Here is a 16,331-nt window from a genome sequence, read left to right as displayed (position 1 = left end):
TGATGTAGATACTCTTGACTTTACTTGGTACAGGTGGGAAAACTGAAATGCAAAGTTAGGTAGCTTGTTCAAAGTCACACAGCCTATGAATGGCTGAGCTGAGGTTTGAATGTAGCCTGGCTCTAACCACTACCCTACACTGCCTCTATGATGACCACCGTGGCCAGAAAGGAGGCCTGTTTCCTGTTTCCCTGCCCACTGTCCCCCCACCCCAAACACACACACACACACACACACACACACACACACTCTCTCTCTCTCTCTCTCTCTCTCTGGGCTGGAACCTTTTCCAGGAAACTCAGCAGTAATCCTCTGAGAGTGTACACCTCTGTACCTGTGTGACCTCCAGGTTTGCAGGCACCTGTGCGTAACTGTGACAATTCCCAGGTACTGGGCCCTACTGTGGGCCAAGCAATCCCCCATTAATTAGCTCTCATATCCCCCCAGCTCTGGAGGTACAGAAGGAAATGGAGGCTCTGGGAGGCTCCCCTGTCCACAGCAGGCTATGAGCAACTGGCAGGTGCACAGCTAGGATCTGAATGGTCTGTGTCCACCCTGGACACCCCGCCTCCCTCCAGCTGGCCTCCCATTTTCCCCGCCATCTAAGGAAGAGCTTTTCTCAACCTAGACGTGATAGATTTCCCCGGGCTTTGACTCAGACTTATTAGGTCAATTGCAGGTGTCTTTGCCAAGGGTATGCTCTGAATCCAGTACTGGGCTAGGGGTTGTGGGGTCACTCAGGAAAGGGGATGAGGCCATGGCTCTTTCCTCAAAGGACCCCACAGAAAGGGTGGGAGAGACAACAAAGGCCACCACCCCCATGGCTCTCTCTGGAAACAAGAGGGTAGGAGGCCAAGCACAAAAGGGTGTTAGCAGGTGACCGGCTCCTGCAGGCTGGGAGACTCCACAGCGTGCCCAGTGTGGGCGGGTGCCAGCGGGTATGAGGGGCTTGAAGGCACTGTCAGGCTATCTACCTCCTCCTGAGACCCTGCCCTGGGAACATCACTCCAAGTCCCTCCCCAGACCCTCCATCCACACCCTAGCAAGCCTCAGGGTTCTCAGCCTCCTTCTCATGGCTGCTAAACTCTGGATCCTTGCCATACAGGGTTCTCTAACCCTGACCCTCTGCATTCCACCCCCTTCCACCCCACCCCCACGTACACCAAAAAACGCTGCTATTTAAGGAGCCATCTGAGGACTCAGCAGCCGGAGCAGCAGCTTTTTTTTTGTCATGCTGGTTACCTAGCAACACAGCCAATGCAACTGCCGCACAGAGACCAAGAGAAGGAACGACCTAAATCACGCCACGGAACTCATCCATTATTCCTGCAGGTTCAACTGCCCAGACTCACCTTCTGGAAGGCCTTTCGGGCACAATCACAGATACAGGCCCTTGATTCCACCTTACGCTTTCAGCAAAGGCAAGGTCTGGCCACTCCTGAGGGCTGCCTGGGACAATCAGGCAGACTGATTTGGTGGGCAGGGTTCCCAAGGCGGGCGGAGAATGCTCTCCAGAACAATCGCCTGCTACACCGAACGCAGTGTCTCCAGCCCATGGAGCCTCATGCATGAGGAACTGGCCAATCTCAACTCCCTGATGCAAGCCCACTCCCGGGACCACCTTGCTGGTCTGGGAAGGAGCCAAGTCATGAAACCAGCTCCCTAGATGCTGGGATGGTGCCAGGCTGTGTCTGGATCTCTCTGAGTCCAGCTAGTCAGAGGCAGAAGACTCCTTACCTCCCAGGCTATCACGACACCTTTGACTGACTGGAGAGCTTCTAGGAGCCTCTCTCGGATTTAAAGCTAACTTGCATGTGCAGTCAATTTTTCTGAGCAGAAGTCCTCAGCTTCCCTTACCTCCTGAAAGGGGTCCATGACCCACAGAAGGGTTCGAATCACTGCTCTGGCCCTAGGCCTCTCCCACCTGTACTCACTGTGCCAAGATTAGATGGGTTTTCTGTGTTTCCCAGAGGTAGGAAGAACAGGCCCATGCCACTGTGAGCTGTCTGCCCAGGCTCCATGGAAGCTCCAGCCCCACCTCCTCCCAGCCCTGTCCCTACTACCCCAGACTGACCGCTGCCTTCAATACCTTCCTGTCCCCATCCCCACTGCCGGTTCATCTTTTCCACCCCCTCCACCACTGCCCACGTTGTCTCCTTTGCCTGCAGTTCTGTAGGAGGGTTTCTCTCACTCCCTAACCCTTGAAGGGCCAGGGCCTTGCCCAGTGTTCTGAATTCTCCCCGAGCCTCAACAAGACCCTGTTAAGCACAAAGCCAAGGAGATCATGCTGTGACTTCAAGATGTTCTGCGAGGTGTCCGATGTGATGGGGGAGAGTACAGAGGTTTGGGAAGACACGTGCCCAGCAGATGGGGACAGGGAAGGCTCCCCAGAAAGCCTCTCCCCACAGTCAGGCTGCAGCACCTGCTCCTCTTTCCCCTCCCTGCCAGGACCTGGCCTGCCTCGGCTGCTGAGGCCCCGAGCTGGCTGGCACACCCTTTGTGCGTGGAGGAGGCACTGGCAAGCTGGGAGGGCCCTCCTGAGAGACGGCTGCGGGGCCAGAAATGGAACATGGCACAGATGGGCCAGGGGGGCGAGGAATTCCCTCAGCCCCATGAAAGGGCTCTGGATATTTACAGCTCCTGGAACAATCTGCAAGCTCATGCCACCTTATTTCCTGCATTCATAGCATCCTCAGCCCCAACACCCTCAGAACTCAACTCCAGAAAGGTTTTCCTTTCATGTCACTGCTTAAAATAGAGGCTTATGTAAGTATAATTCTGATCGGAGCAGAAAGCAGGGGTGACGGCACCGGAGCTTGGTTGATAGAGCGCGAACTCATGCCCGCTGCTCCTTGCTCTGGGCAGCATCCCGCCAGGCCCTGTTCCCATACAGGTGCTCCTGGCCCCATGCGTCATGCAGTACTCCCTCCAAACTCCCTTGTGGGTGCTGCTGCTCTGCTCCACCCTTTAAGCTTCCCCTCTGAGGCAAGTCTCTAGTCCACAGGCAGGTCATTTCCTGACGCCATGCTCAGTGGACAGGATGAGAGCTACAGCCCACATGGAACAACGTTCCCTCCCCTCCATACACCTCATATCCGCCACATGCAGTCACATTATCAGCTCTTCAGCACAGAGGTTACAGTGCTCCCGTGCACGTACGCACGCTCAGAGAAAAGCATCCAGAGACTCACACCGGCACACTCATAGCTCACACGTGGACAGGAATTCACACAAGGTGTCTGTGTAGCCCACCCCACACCCCTCACTCTCCTGGAGGTTCAAACCAGCTGCAGGATAGTCCCCACCCTCTCCCCTGGCCAGAAAACCCCTCCGTCCACCTCAGCAGAGCTCCCTGAGGGTGAGTGTACAACCCCTAGCACCCCCTGGACCTTACCTTCCCACAAGCCACCATGGAGAGGGCCACCTGGTACCAAAGGTGAAATTCTCCAAACGCAAACTTCATGGCTCGTTCCAGGCACTGGGGAGGGGAGATAGTCAGCACTTACTCACCAGGGGTCCTCACACCCCAGCCACCCACACCCTTCCAGGGTAGTCACTGTCCAAGTCACTGCCTTTGGGAGGCTGCAGGAGGCCCGCACTTGGCTCCTGTGAGACACCCTGCAGAAACCCAGTTCCTGCCTCTGGCATGCTGTGTGACCCTGCTCAAGTCTCCCACCCTCTCAGTTCACCTCCTTAACATGTGAATGATCTCACAGGGTGATACCAAAGAGCAAATGGAGTAAGATTTGTGAAAGTGCTTTCAAAACATAGACATGCAATAAAAATAGCAGGGAACATTTATTATTACTGTGCATGGCGCTGTTCTCAGTCTTTCACATGCACTCTCCCCAACAACCTTGTGAGGTGGGTTCTCTAACTGCCCATATTTCACCAGTGAGGAAGCCGAGACTTGTACAACTTGCCAAGGTCAAAGCGGCAGAGCAGCCTGGCAGGGGAGGGACAGGTGAAGGGACAAACGGCTCCGTCTGATTTCCTTTACAGACTGCCTGACTCTGGGGAGTGGGATGGGCTGCATGGCCGGCCGTACCTCAGAGAGCATGACATACTGTCCCCTTCTGCCCAACGTGATGCTCAGGAGGTCATAGATGGCTGCAGCATTCTGCAAGCTCACTGCCCGGTCCTCCTCCTGCTCTGGCACCCGGCTCAGCACCACGTCTCGAGTGGCCTGTGGGTGGGACATTGTTTGGTTAAGAGTGAGGACAGCAGATAAGTAGGTGTCCATCTTCGAGGGGCCCCCACCTTGCTGGCCCAGACACTATCACCTTTTTGCCACTGACAAAGATGGCCACGCTCTCAGAAACGGCCTTTTCTCATCTCCACAAAGGCCCTCTCCAAGAGAGAAAATCCTCCACCTTCAGCCCAGGTTGGGTGAGGGAGCAGTTCTGAGGGGTCAAGCTTCTGGTATTAAATTTGTTATTCTACAAAATTTCAAGCCTACAGAAAAGTTGCAAGAATAGTCTCATAACCGAAAACCCTTCCTCAATGTTCCTCTCTCTATAGAATTATTATTGCCCTTTATAGTCAGTTACTTTTTCTCATTCCAGGATCCAGTCCAGGATCATATCTTGTATTTGGGTGCCATGTCTCTTTAATCTCCTTGCATCTGGAAGAGGCCCTCCACCTTTCTCTCATGACACTGGCATTTTTGAGGAGCACAGGCCAGTCATTTTATGGAACAGTCCCTGGTGTGTTTGCAATTCTCACAATTACAGTAAGAGTTTCGGCTAAGATGTGAAAGTGCCTGGATCGGGTAGGTGGCTCTGCTGCTTGACGCTTGGTGGGGAGGTTGGGCTGTGGCCCCCAGTGCCCTCTTCTCTTCCTCTTCAGTCTTTCAAGTAGCTTTGACAAGGACATTCCCAGAGCCCCCCTTCCCTTCCCCTCTGTGTCCAGCCTGGACCCTCTCCAGGCTCCTTCCAACCATGGAAACTCTCCTCCATCCCTCCCCAGGGAGAGCTTCCCCACACTCAAGAACTCCGCTCTTGGCATCCAGCGCTGAGGATTTCAGTAGCTCACAGAGTTGCCAGATGGCTGCTGGGGGTGGGGGTAGGAGAGGGAAATGTGCTGTATGAGTGGGAAATTCTGCCTAATTCCAAGAGGGGAGCTCCTCATCACCAAGCCTGAAGCCCCCCATCAAGGATGTGGGACTCTTTTGTTCTTTGGTCTGTGCACGTGGTCCCACCCCTCTGCCCACCTCTATACCCTGGGGACAACACGCAGGCTGGGGGCAAAAGAGACAGGGTGGAAGGGGAGAGGCTCCCCCACTGCAGGGGTCATGGGCGCCTCCAAGCAGCCACAGGGCAGGGATTTAGGCAGAGGACACTCTGGGGCCAGAAACAGTCACATCCCCATCCCCACTCCAAGGGCTGTGCGGGAGCTGGGCAGAGCTGTGCTCTGGGCAGATGCTGCTGCTGGCTGCCCCCAGCATTCTCCCTTCTCCTGCCCATTCCCCTCTGCCAAATGGGGCTCTCTCCTGCATCTCCCTCCCTCTGCCTGAGTCTCCTTCTGTGCAATGGGACTTGCCCTCCTCTGCTTCCATACACAGGACCTCAAGACCAAGAACTCAGCCTTCCGAACAGAATAAAAAGGAGCTGCCAGCCCTAAAAACCCAGATCTCCCTCATCAGAGCCACCCCATCCCTCCTGTGCAGCAAGTGGGCCTCATAGCTTCCCTTGAGCAGGACTGCTCTCCCCTCCTCCAGGTGAGGGGCTAGAGGCAGAAGCCCAAGCCCCTGAGGCCTCCAGACCACAGGCTCTGGGTGTGTCCCGCAGTGCAGGGCTGGAGTGTGTCCTCCTAGAGGCCTCTGGAAGCCAAGACACCTCCAAGACCCAAGGAGGTGACACACTCTGGGGACCGCTTGGTCACTGAGAGACTGGTGGTCAGGGGTTCTGATGGCTGCCCCGTTGCCACAGTTGGTGAGTGCTGCCCATGTCCCCACGGACTCAGATGGCCCAGGAGAGGGTGCCGGGATGCCCGGAAATCCCGGCAAGGCTGAGTTCTGGAGTCAGCCTGCGGAACAGGAGCCACTCAGGAGCTCCAAAGGGTTGAAGGAGAGGAGTGGAGAAAGAAGGTGCCAAGAAATCCCCCTCCTTCCCAGTGAAGTCCACCCACACAGCCACCAACAGGAAGAGAGAAGAAATTCTAGGGAGAGGGTTGGCAGGAGCTAGTCCCCTGAGCCAACTAGGAATACAGCCCTTGTTCTATCCCTGGCAATGTACCGCCCCACTTTGTCACCTCCAGTAGCTCCCCAGCTCTGGCCATCCCGGGTGGGGACCCACAGGGGCGGCCTCCACCAGGCAGGAGTGGCTCAGGAGTGAGAGGATGGGGCACAGAGGCTCTGTCTGTGGGGAGAACAGGAAGGAGCAGCAGTACAGAATGCACATCCCCGAGTGGAAGCTGACCTGGAATTCTGGTGGGAGTGAGAGGTTATAATGGGAGGGAGTGGGGACAGGCAGTCTGCAGGGGTGGGAAGCAGCTTGGCTGGACATATCCAGGGTCTGGGGACCCGCCTGCCTGTTCGTGCAGACCCGTCTTGTTCAGGGGATAGTGGGCCGCGAGCCATCACTATGGCCATCGGGATAAAGTCTAAACTCCTTTCTGGGGCTGCCTAACTGGCCAGCTTCTCTCCAGTGACATGGAACCCCTTGCTGGTCCCTATAGTCACCACAGCCCATCTTCAGTCATGCTGCAGTTCCCTCTGTCAACCTGGACACCTTCTAGCTCCTCAAAACTCCATTTAGGACCACCTTCTTACAGCACCATCCCTGACTCATCTCACCAGGAGAGGTCAGGCCTCTCCTGTCCTCCCCCCACCCAGCCCATACCTCAGCCCATACGCCCCCATCTGGTTCACCAGTTCTTGCTCACGGCTAGACTCCTGGCCCCAGGCACAGCCGCACACACAGAACTTGACTCAACCTGCCTTCGCAGGGTGTGACACTCAGGAGAGAAAGATTCTGGGCCTGGAGTGGAAACCTCCCCCTGTCCACCCTAGACCTTGACCTTTAAGAGAACAGTGTCTGAATTTGTGTCTGGCAGAGGGAGGGGTGAATTTTCAGAACTGGGCGTTAATTAGGTCAGAAGAATAGGAACAGAAGAGAGGATCAGTCTAGCAGTAGCGGCAGCAGCAGCAGCACAAATCCTCAGGCTGGTGATAGGCCCTCAATAGGCAGACAGCCAGGAAGGCTCCTTGGGGGTCCTAGGGACTTGTGCGAACTGGGGCCTGTGCAAGAGAGGGCTGTGATTCCCCAGCCAGAAGTGGAAGTGGGCTGAGTGGTTACTATGGCTTTGGGGCAGGGCCAAAGTGAAATATTCCTGGTGGTTGCTGGGCAGTGCCTGTGTGTGTAACCATGGCAACAGGGCGGGATAGGGGGAAATGGGACAGAGAAAAGGCAGGCATGGGGGCTGGTGGGTAAGCCACAGCAGAATAAAATTCATGTGCAGCTCAGGGGCCAGGGCCTCAGACACTATGGGAGCATCAGTGCCCTCCCAGCACCCCCAGCTGTCCTGCTCCCTCCTCCCTGGCTCACTGCCCTGAGGCCACATGGTGTACCGCCATGCTCTGGCAGTAGCTCTGACCTAGTCCCAGCTACATTCTTTCCCTTCCACCATTGAGGTGGCCTCAGACCTGCTTTCATTAGAATATCCTCTAGATCAAATGCAGTAACAGATGTGAATGCACTTGTGACCTTTAAAGTAATACATGAACACTAAATCTTCTCACCGTCTCTTTCTCACTGTTCTTAGAATACGGCAGAATATTCTCCTCTGGTTTCTCCCTGCCTAGTGTGCACTGCCATAATCCCCACACCCACCCCAAGGCTGCCCGGTGCTGGGGATGCACTGCTCTGTTTAATCCATGCATTTAATCCCAGGATTTAAATCTAGCGCTTGTGTAGTTGTCCTGCTCCTAGCCTTTGTCCTTCTGGCTGTTCTCCTAGGGTAGCCCCTCCTAGACTAAAGGACATTCACTGCAAACCCTCTGGCAGGTCAGAAGAGGAGAAGCCAAAGAAACCACGCTAGTCCCCATACACCCATCACCCAACAGCTCAGCACTGCGAGCATAACACATTTCTGGTCTTTGACCAAGTATCCATGAAGCAAATACGGGACCTTAGGGAAAGGCCTCAGGCAGGCTGGTCCATGAGAAACCTAAGGCAGGGACTACTCTTGGTCAAACAGCCAGCCCTATGTGTGTGACACGCCTTACCTTTTTTTTTTTTTTTTTTTTTTTGAGACAGTCTCACTTTTGTTGCCCAGGCTGGAGTACAGTGGCTGGGTCTCGGCTCACTGCAACCTCCGCCTCCCGGGTTCAAGCGATTTTCCTGCCTCAGCCTCCCGAGTAGTTGGGATTACAGGCACCCGCCACCATGCCTGGCTAATTTTTTTCTATTTCTAGTAGAGACAGGGCTTCACTATGTTGGCCAGGTTGGTCTTGAACTCCTGACCTCAAGTGATCCGCCCTCATCGGCCTCCCAAAGTGCTGGGATTACAGGCTTGAGCCACTGCTCCCGGCCCACATTACTCTTTTAGAAGCTGAATTGTCACATCTACCATCTCATCTGGCCTCACAGTAACCCCATGGTGGGGCAGGGATGAAATCACCGACTGCCCCCCACCCTCTGCAGATAAGGACACTGAGCCCCAGAAGGTGAACTACCTTGCGCAAGGTCCCAGGTAGCTGAGGCTGAACCACCCCCCGTTCCCTCAGTCGGCCAGTTTGGGAACGCTGCGGCTTGCCTGAGCTCTAGACGCCTGGGGCTCCTCTGCCAGCTTTTTCCAACCTGGTAAGATACAAGACCAGTCCTGATCCTTTGGTGGCTGTAGGACCACAGGCAGCACTAACCTCTCCTTCTGCCCAGCCCCGTTTCTCCTCTCTAACCCTGGTCATAAACAGGGCTCCAGTCTAAGAGAAGGAAAGGGAACTACCATGTGGAGCACGCTCTGTACCGCTGTACGGCATCTCAAAATGCTCACAACAATCTTCTGTGTACTCTCAGCCTATTCTACAGGTGGGAAGACTTTACAGATAGGAGGCCAGGCAAGCTTTCCAATGCACACAAGACAGGGGGTTGGGACCTAAATTACAGCCTAGACATTCTGACTTCACTTCTGGCTCCTTCCCTGCCTCCAGGTACCTCCAAGGAAGTGTCCAATAGCCTCATCCATGCCGTAAGAGACCCTGGGCTGGCTCTGCTTATGAAAGAACTGAAGCAAAACACAAGGTCAGGCTTCCCCTATCAGGCCCTGGGTGCTGCTTCTCTGCAAAGAACATGCTCCTTGGGCAACAAGTCCAAGGCCCTGATCAACCCCATTCTCAAAAACAGGCTCTCCATTGGCCAAGGGACAAGGCTCAGGGCCTGCTGCTGCCACCCCCACCTACCGCAAAATTACCCCGGGCACAAGCCTCCTGGCAGCATGTGTACCCAGCACCCGCCCTCTCCCTGGAGGACACTGTCATGCTCCCCCCGTGCTGTCGTCCCCATCAGCAGACATAATTACCACTGGCTCTTGAGCTGCCAGTCCACAGAGCCAAGAAATAACATGCTCTGTGACATGTCCCATCCACCCAGCGACCCAGGCCAGGCCCATGCCAGCCTCCAAGCTCCTGCTGCATCAGGCTCCTACAGCAGAAAAAAAAGGCTCTTTCCGCCAGTTAGAGAGAGGCTCTCCCACCTCCACTGAACCAAGGGCTCTAAGCTGGCAGTGTTATCAAACCCTTCACTGCTTCAGCCTTTAGCAGAGCAGGGCCTTGTGTTGGAGCAAACCAGATCCCAAAAGCTGAAACAATCTGTGCTCATCTGCTGAATCCCTGATGGAATCAAGCCCAGGAAGCACTTTTTGTTTTGTTTTGTTTTTTTAACTGAATGGCATCCAATTTATCTCCCAATCAGACCTGAACATAAATGTTTTCAAAAATGACTAAGTCAGAATCAAGTATTTATCAGGACAAAATGAGCACATATTGAAGAACCAAAATGTACCAGGCACCTTCACGTTCATTTTCTTATTTAATCCACCAAAGTCATACAAGAGAGACCTTATTAGCTCCATTTTACAGATGAGAAAACCGAGGCTCAGGGTGGTAAGAAGCTCACCCAGGCCACATAGATTGTGAATGGTAAATTCAAGATTTACCAGATGTCCAGCATTGGGCATGGCACAAAGTCTGTTAATCTGCAGAGTCCCAGGACTCAGAGTCTTACCTGTCCACCCCACTCTCTCAACACCAGGGCTCTGTACCCTTTCCATTTCTAAGAGCAGCAACTTGTTCGCTAGCGAAAAGAAACAGGGCTCCAAGGGTTCAGTTTACTTTAGCACATATTTTTATGTCCCAGATCAGTATTTTAGAAATAATAAAGATTCCTGTATCTCCTAGTTCCCCAACTGTTTCAGAAAATCAGGCTGGTTTGATACACTGTTCTTTCAAAAACAAGAATTTACATTTGAGGTTCAGCAGACTGGGATCATTCCTTCTGATTTGGGGACCAGGATTTCCTCCACATCCTTGGGAACAAACTGCAGTAGATGGGAGTCCATTTGGGACAGGAACTATGATTGAACTATTAATCATTGTCTTTACAATGCTGAGCATGGTCCTGCATGCTGTAGCTGCTCGAACTAGATTAGATGGATGGATGGTAGGTGGATGGATAGATGAGTAAATGAATGGATGGATACATGGTGGATGGATAGACAGATGAATGGTAGGTGGATGCAGGGTTGGTAGGTGGCTGGATGGATGAATGGGGGATGGATGGAAAGATGGGTGGATGGATGAATGATAGGTGGATGAATAGGTGGATACATGAATGGTGGGTAGATGGATGGATGAAAGGGTGGTTGGATGAATGGGAGGTGGATGGATACATGGATGAATGGGTAGGGGGATGCATGGTTGGTGGTGGGTGGGTAGATGGATGAATGAATGGGTGGATGGATGGATGGTGGATGAATGGATTAATGGGTGGATGGATGGATGATAGATGAATGGATTAATAAGTGGATGAATGAATGGTGGGTAGGAGGATGGGTGGATGGAGAAATGATGGGAGGGTAGATGGCCAGAAGCATAAATGGGAAAGTGGGTAGATAATGGATATATGAATGAATCAATGATAAGTAGGTGGATTTTTAAATGCCATTTTGGCCCCAAAGACTCAAAACTAGGTCTAAAACACAAATCATCTTCAACCAGTTATATTTCATATCCTCCTTCCATTCCTGTGAAAGCATTAGTAAGGTTTCTATTTACCTCTGGAAAGACAAGGTCTCCCTCATTCATTCTGATCGCACATAGTCAGCTTGTAATAAAAACTATATCCAAGGTAGCAGCCCCATACCACACAGCCACTCCTCTGAGTTCCAGACCACAAAATAAGGAAGCCTGCAAACACTGTTTCCTGCAGCAGCTGCTCTGGATGTCCTGGAGGTGGAAGCAATGATGATGATGCCTCCTGGGTTGGCTCTGCGGGAAAAGCTTTCACTGCAGCATAACACATTCTGCAGGTAATAGGAGAACCTAAATAGCAGCCAAGGCCAACAGCTGCTGTTCTAGAGGTTTCTCTCCAAGCCCATCATTTGCAGCCAAACCCAGCCAACATCAAAGGGGGATGAGGAAAACCCTACAGGTACATGGAGGCTTGGTGTTCAGCTGAGTGGTATCAGGGCAGGAGCTCGGGAAGGTGGTAGAGTGGAACCCATACCCTAGTCCTCTCACTGTTCAAGAATGAGACTGGAGGGAGGGAGAATTTAAAACAAAGGCAGGAGAAATGGCAGGTCTGGCCACTTGGAGAAACCATTCCCGGCCACAGGCCAGATCCAGCACCCGGGTAAAAGGTCACCGCAGACGAAACACTAAAGCTAAGTACATTGCCAACACTCTCCCCCAAATCCCTCAAGTTTCTGAATGTCTAACAGGCTGGGTATAAGGGGAAACAAACCAGCCAGCCCCACAAGAGGCGCCTCCTCCCAGCCTCAGTGCAAACAGTGTCTGGGCAGTGCCTGTTTCCTGCGCCACAGGGAATCTCCCAGGACACCGCCTGGCCAGCCAACCAAGACTCACCCACCCCCTAACCCCTAGTCTCTGAGGCAGGCTGCCAGCCACACTGTCTTGCAAAAGGGAAAGAGCTGCTTGAAAGAGAACGCATACTCAGGAAAACCCACCTGGCTCCAAGCATGGGCCATGTTTCTGTGAAAGGCCATTCTCTGCTTGGAGGGTTTGGGAGTGGGTGGACAGCCTTAACTGAAAGGCATCTGAACTCTGTCCTGAGGACTTCGATCAAGCAGAGGCTATAGAAAATGACTTGGGAAGACAGAGCCCAGCCTCACTCCCTACCAGGAGAAAAATTATGACCATCCTTACCCTGACAGGCTTGTCCCTTTTACAAAGCCCTCTGATCCCCACAGTCACCTCCCTGGCCTTACACTTGAGAAGACCAAGGATCAGAGTAGTGGGCAAGGGAAGCACCAGGATGGAAGTCCAGGAGCCCTGCATCCTGGGGCCTGGAAACTGCTGAGGGAGAAGGACATGTTCGAGTCATGGCTTCAAGGCTTATTAGTATACGACCTTGACTAACAGCCATACCTGTCCTGGACCTCACTTTTGTCATCTGTAAGATGGGAACATATAGTATTAGAGTGAACTTTTATGAAACTGTTGTTTTTGTAGGTCATAAACAATTGAAAATTAGGCAATTTCAATTAGGTGAACATAATGCTCACCTAATCAGCTTGGAACCTCCCTGGCTGAGAAAGGACCTAACAGATGACCCTGTTTTCAGCCTTTCACCACCTACCTGTAAACTGCACTGGAAGCCTCAGTACACAAAGGCTACAAAATAACCGGTGTTTAGGCTGGGTGCAGTGGCTCACGCCTGTAATCCCAGTACTTTGGGAGCTGAGGCGAGTGGATCACCTGAGGTCAAGAGATCGAGACCGGCCTGGTCAACATGGTGAAACCCCGTCTCTACTAAAAACATAAAAATCAGCCAGGAGTGGTGGCGAACACCTGTAATCCAAGCTACTCTGGAGGCTGAGACAGAAGAATCACTTGAACCTGGGAGGCAGAGGTTGCAGTGAGCCAGGATTGCTCCACTGCACTCCAGCCTAAACAACAGAGGGAGACTGTCTCAAAACAAAACAAAACAAAACAAAACAAAACCATAAAAAAACCCATGTTTCCAGACAGGTGATTCCAGTGCAGTCTCACTGGAGGGTGGATGTGGTAAAATGGTGGAGAGGGGATGGGAGTACTGGTCTGTACAGGATTCAGTCTGTGGTCAGAGTAAGGGCCCATTTTTAAAAGTAAAAAGCACACTGTTCTCCCATGAAAATCAGATGTGGCACATGGTGCCTCTTATCTCCACAGCTGCTAACCAGTGAGATGGCCCCTCTCCTGGGCAACCACTTACCCACCTCACAGGCAAACATTTTAGGACAACACCCTGGCCAGCTGGCATTCCCATCCAAATATCCACACCCTACACAGAAACTCTCAGATCCAACACGGACCAGCCCCAGCTGAGGCAGGATGCAATCCCCCTGTCCCACAGCCCAGTGCCTGCTCCTATTTGCTGGGAGGCCTGAGGCACCAGAGGTAATCTGATTACCAACACTATCTAAGCAAGCCCTGGCATCGCAAGGTCCCAGACATCCAAGGGAACATTCATTTCTGGCTGTTCAGGGATCCTGCTCATGGGGTCTTGGTTTCTCAACCTCTGCATCCATACACTGCTCTCAGATGCATTGTTTTTTTAAAAACCAATTTCTCAACCCGGTGGTTCCCAGCTCACCAGCTCTGATGGGCCCCTTGGTTGGAGGACTTGGACCTGACCATGTAGACGACTTCTCTGTGCTTGGCTTCTGCTGCTCCTGTCCCACTCTTCCTGTGGCCTCTTTGGATGAGTCCAGTCCATCCTTCATCTTACCACCTTCTCAACCACACAGCCACACTGCACTCTCCTTATGCTGAGCCTCCAAAGTGCTTAGCCCTGGGCAAACATTCCTTGGTACCATGGCCACCATATGTGCGCATGCATGAGTGTGTGCGTGCATCCACATGCGTGCGTTTGCCTCATCTTCCTGCCTAGGACATGAGCAATGGGTCCTATAGAAAAGTCTAAACAGCCAACTTCATGTGTGCTTTGTCTAGCACAATTCGTTTTCTGCTCTGTGTTCTTTTCCCTTAGCACTCATGCGTGGACACCCTGCATATTGTAGTTTTTGATTAATTTACTGCCTGCTTCTCTTCACTAGAATGTAAGCTCATGAGTGAAACGACTTTTCTCCATTTGTTTGCTGCGGTGTCTCTGGCATCTAGAGTAGGCACAAAGTAGATGCTCAATAAATAGCTGTTGCGTGAATAAATGAACTCCTTCCATAGGCATGCTTACCTTTGTGAGTACTGTTATCTTACAGGGGAGAAAACGGAGGCTCAGAGAAAATAAGTGATGTGCCCCAGCCCTCAGCTAACATGCAGAACTGGAACCTGATTCTAGGCTTTCTGACTCCAAAGTGCACATTCCTTCCATTCCCTACCTGCCATGTTCTCATGTCTGTCACAGCACCCAGCACACAGCTATGTAACATTTTACTGTGACCTTGCTGATGATCATTTTTTTAATCCCAAAAGAGGTAGGTGTGGCTCCAGGTACTCAGTCTCTACTTGTTCGGCGGCAGAATGCAGGCCTCCAAATGAAGCCTTCTATAGCCAGTCCCAAACCTAATGAGCAAGACTTGCCGTATGGGGGCCCAGGGCCAAGAAGCATCTACTTTAGGAGTATCCCTGGGCAACAGAGTTTGGGTAGGTTACGGCTGGCCTGTACCTGGACCCCACAGCCCTTCCCCACAGGGTCAGAGGGCCAGAGGCCGCTGAAGGACATCCTGGAGCTTACCATGGACTCGCTGATGAGGAGGAGCAGGAGGGCTTCCTCGATGTTGTCCTTGGGGCAGTAGAGGCTGAAAGACACCAATGACAGGCCTGGCTAGAGCACGCACCTCACCAGACAGCACCACTGACCCACCATGCCAGCCTTCTGCCCTGGAGTCAGCACCAGCCCGGTAAGGTGACCCCTTCCTGCATAATTCATGGGCACCAGATACCATATGCCTCAGAGTTTTGGATCTGAAAGGCCGCAGCGGGCGGTGGCCGCTGGGCTGGAATAGTACGGACGCTCCTGGGGAGGAAACTTTCCTCCCTGCACCAGCACCGCAGGGAATGGCTGGGGCAACGAGCGACCCCACCTTGGAGGAACGGCATAAGTGAGACAGGTGTACCAGACAGGACTACTGGGAAGACAGGTCACCTCCAAATGATTTCTTTGGCCTCCGAGTGCCTTATAGGATTATCTCCACAACCTGGAGCCCAACACCTGCCTTCTCTAGCTGATCTGGCTCCTGCTGAGACTGAGGAGGCTGCCTGGCAGTGTGCTGAGTGGAGACTGGAGGAGAGCATGGGGCGAAGAGAAAGCCACCAGTGGGGACAGAACCCTGCGCGAGATGTGAGACTGGTGAGGTGCAGCAGGGCAGGCAGAACTTACTTGTCTCCTTCATAGAGGTGAGGTTTCCGCAGGGCCTGCGTGGCGAAAGAATTCTCCTCCTTGCCCATGAATTCGGGCAGAGGGTGGGACAGGGGGCTCCAGTAGCACTCCTCACTCAGGGAGTGCAGCAGGACCCCCGCCAGGTGCTTGGCCGCCATCTGGCAGAGAGGGAAGCACTCAGACCCAGACACAGTGGTCAGCTCTACCCCAGCATGACCTAGAATGCCCTCTGCCCATCACCCAGCTAAATCTGCTCCCCTTGCAATGTGCGGCCCTTTGGGTAGGCCCCAAACCCCACTCCCAAGGGAGCTCTCTTGCTCCTTCAGTCCCTCCAACACTGGGGCTCCCACCCCTCTGCTGGCCTCAGACGGCTCCTACCTCATCTTTTCTCTTCTCTCCTCTCCTAGACAAGAGGAGTATTTTCTCCCTCTCCTGACCCCTTGGAGCCCAGCCCCACTCTGAGTAATCAGCAGGCCCTTGCAGTGTTGGGAAAAGCATAATGCCACAGGCACAGCAGCTCTCTCTCCCAGGTGCCCTTCTGATTATTTGACTGAGAATTAGAGCATGAGAAGCAGCTGTGGCTCTGGTTTGGACGAACTAAGGCCTAGGAGGGCAGGCCTGTGTTGGGGTAGGCAAGCAGGGTCACTGTTATTTATTAGGATCGCAAACAAATCCCTAAAAGTTCACATAGCGCCTTGCTAGTGGTGGTAGCAAGTTTGTCAACACAGTTTGCCCAGGGAAGGGCTGGCAGTAGATCTGAAATCTGATTTAACA

The 16,331-nt window shown here is 53.0% G+C and overlaps 1 protein-coding gene across 8 annotated transcripts in view; it reads right to left on the bottom strand.

Annotated features, from left to right (window-relative positions):
* The window catches only part of TTC7A (tetratricopeptide repeat domain 7A), a 157,175-nt gene that overhangs the window by 65,567 nt on the left and 75,277 nt on the right, over nt 1–16,331 (bottom strand). For 7 of the 8 annotated variants that reach the window (XM_038006895.2, XM_073022952.1, XM_073022951.1 and 4 more), the window contains 4 exons: nt 15,558–15,715; nt 14,913–14,976; nt 4,049–4,186; nt 3,395–3,478 (listed from right to left, as the gene is read on the bottom strand). In XM_038006895.2, coding sequence (XP_037862823.2) covers nt 3,395–3,478; nt 4,049–4,186; nt 14,913–14,976; nt 15,558–15,715 — 444 coding nt within the window. The remainder of the gene's footprint in view (nt 1–3,394; nt 3,479–4,048; nt 4,187–14,912; nt 14,977–15,557; nt 15,716–16,331) is intronic. The other variant, XM_007970723.3, reaches the window with a different exon arrangement.

This window comes from Chlorocebus sabaeus, chromosome 14 (genome assembly GCF_047675955.1).
Source record: "Chlorocebus sabaeus isolate Y175 chromosome 14, mChlSab1.0.hap1, whole genome shotgun sequence".
In the NCBI taxonomy this organism is placed as follows: domain Eukaryota; kingdom Metazoa; phylum Chordata; class Mammalia; order Primates; family Cercopithecidae; genus Chlorocebus; species Chlorocebus sabaeus.
The sequence above is the reverse complement of the archived record's forward strand: the minus strand, read 5'-3'. Positions and strand labels throughout refer to the sequence as shown.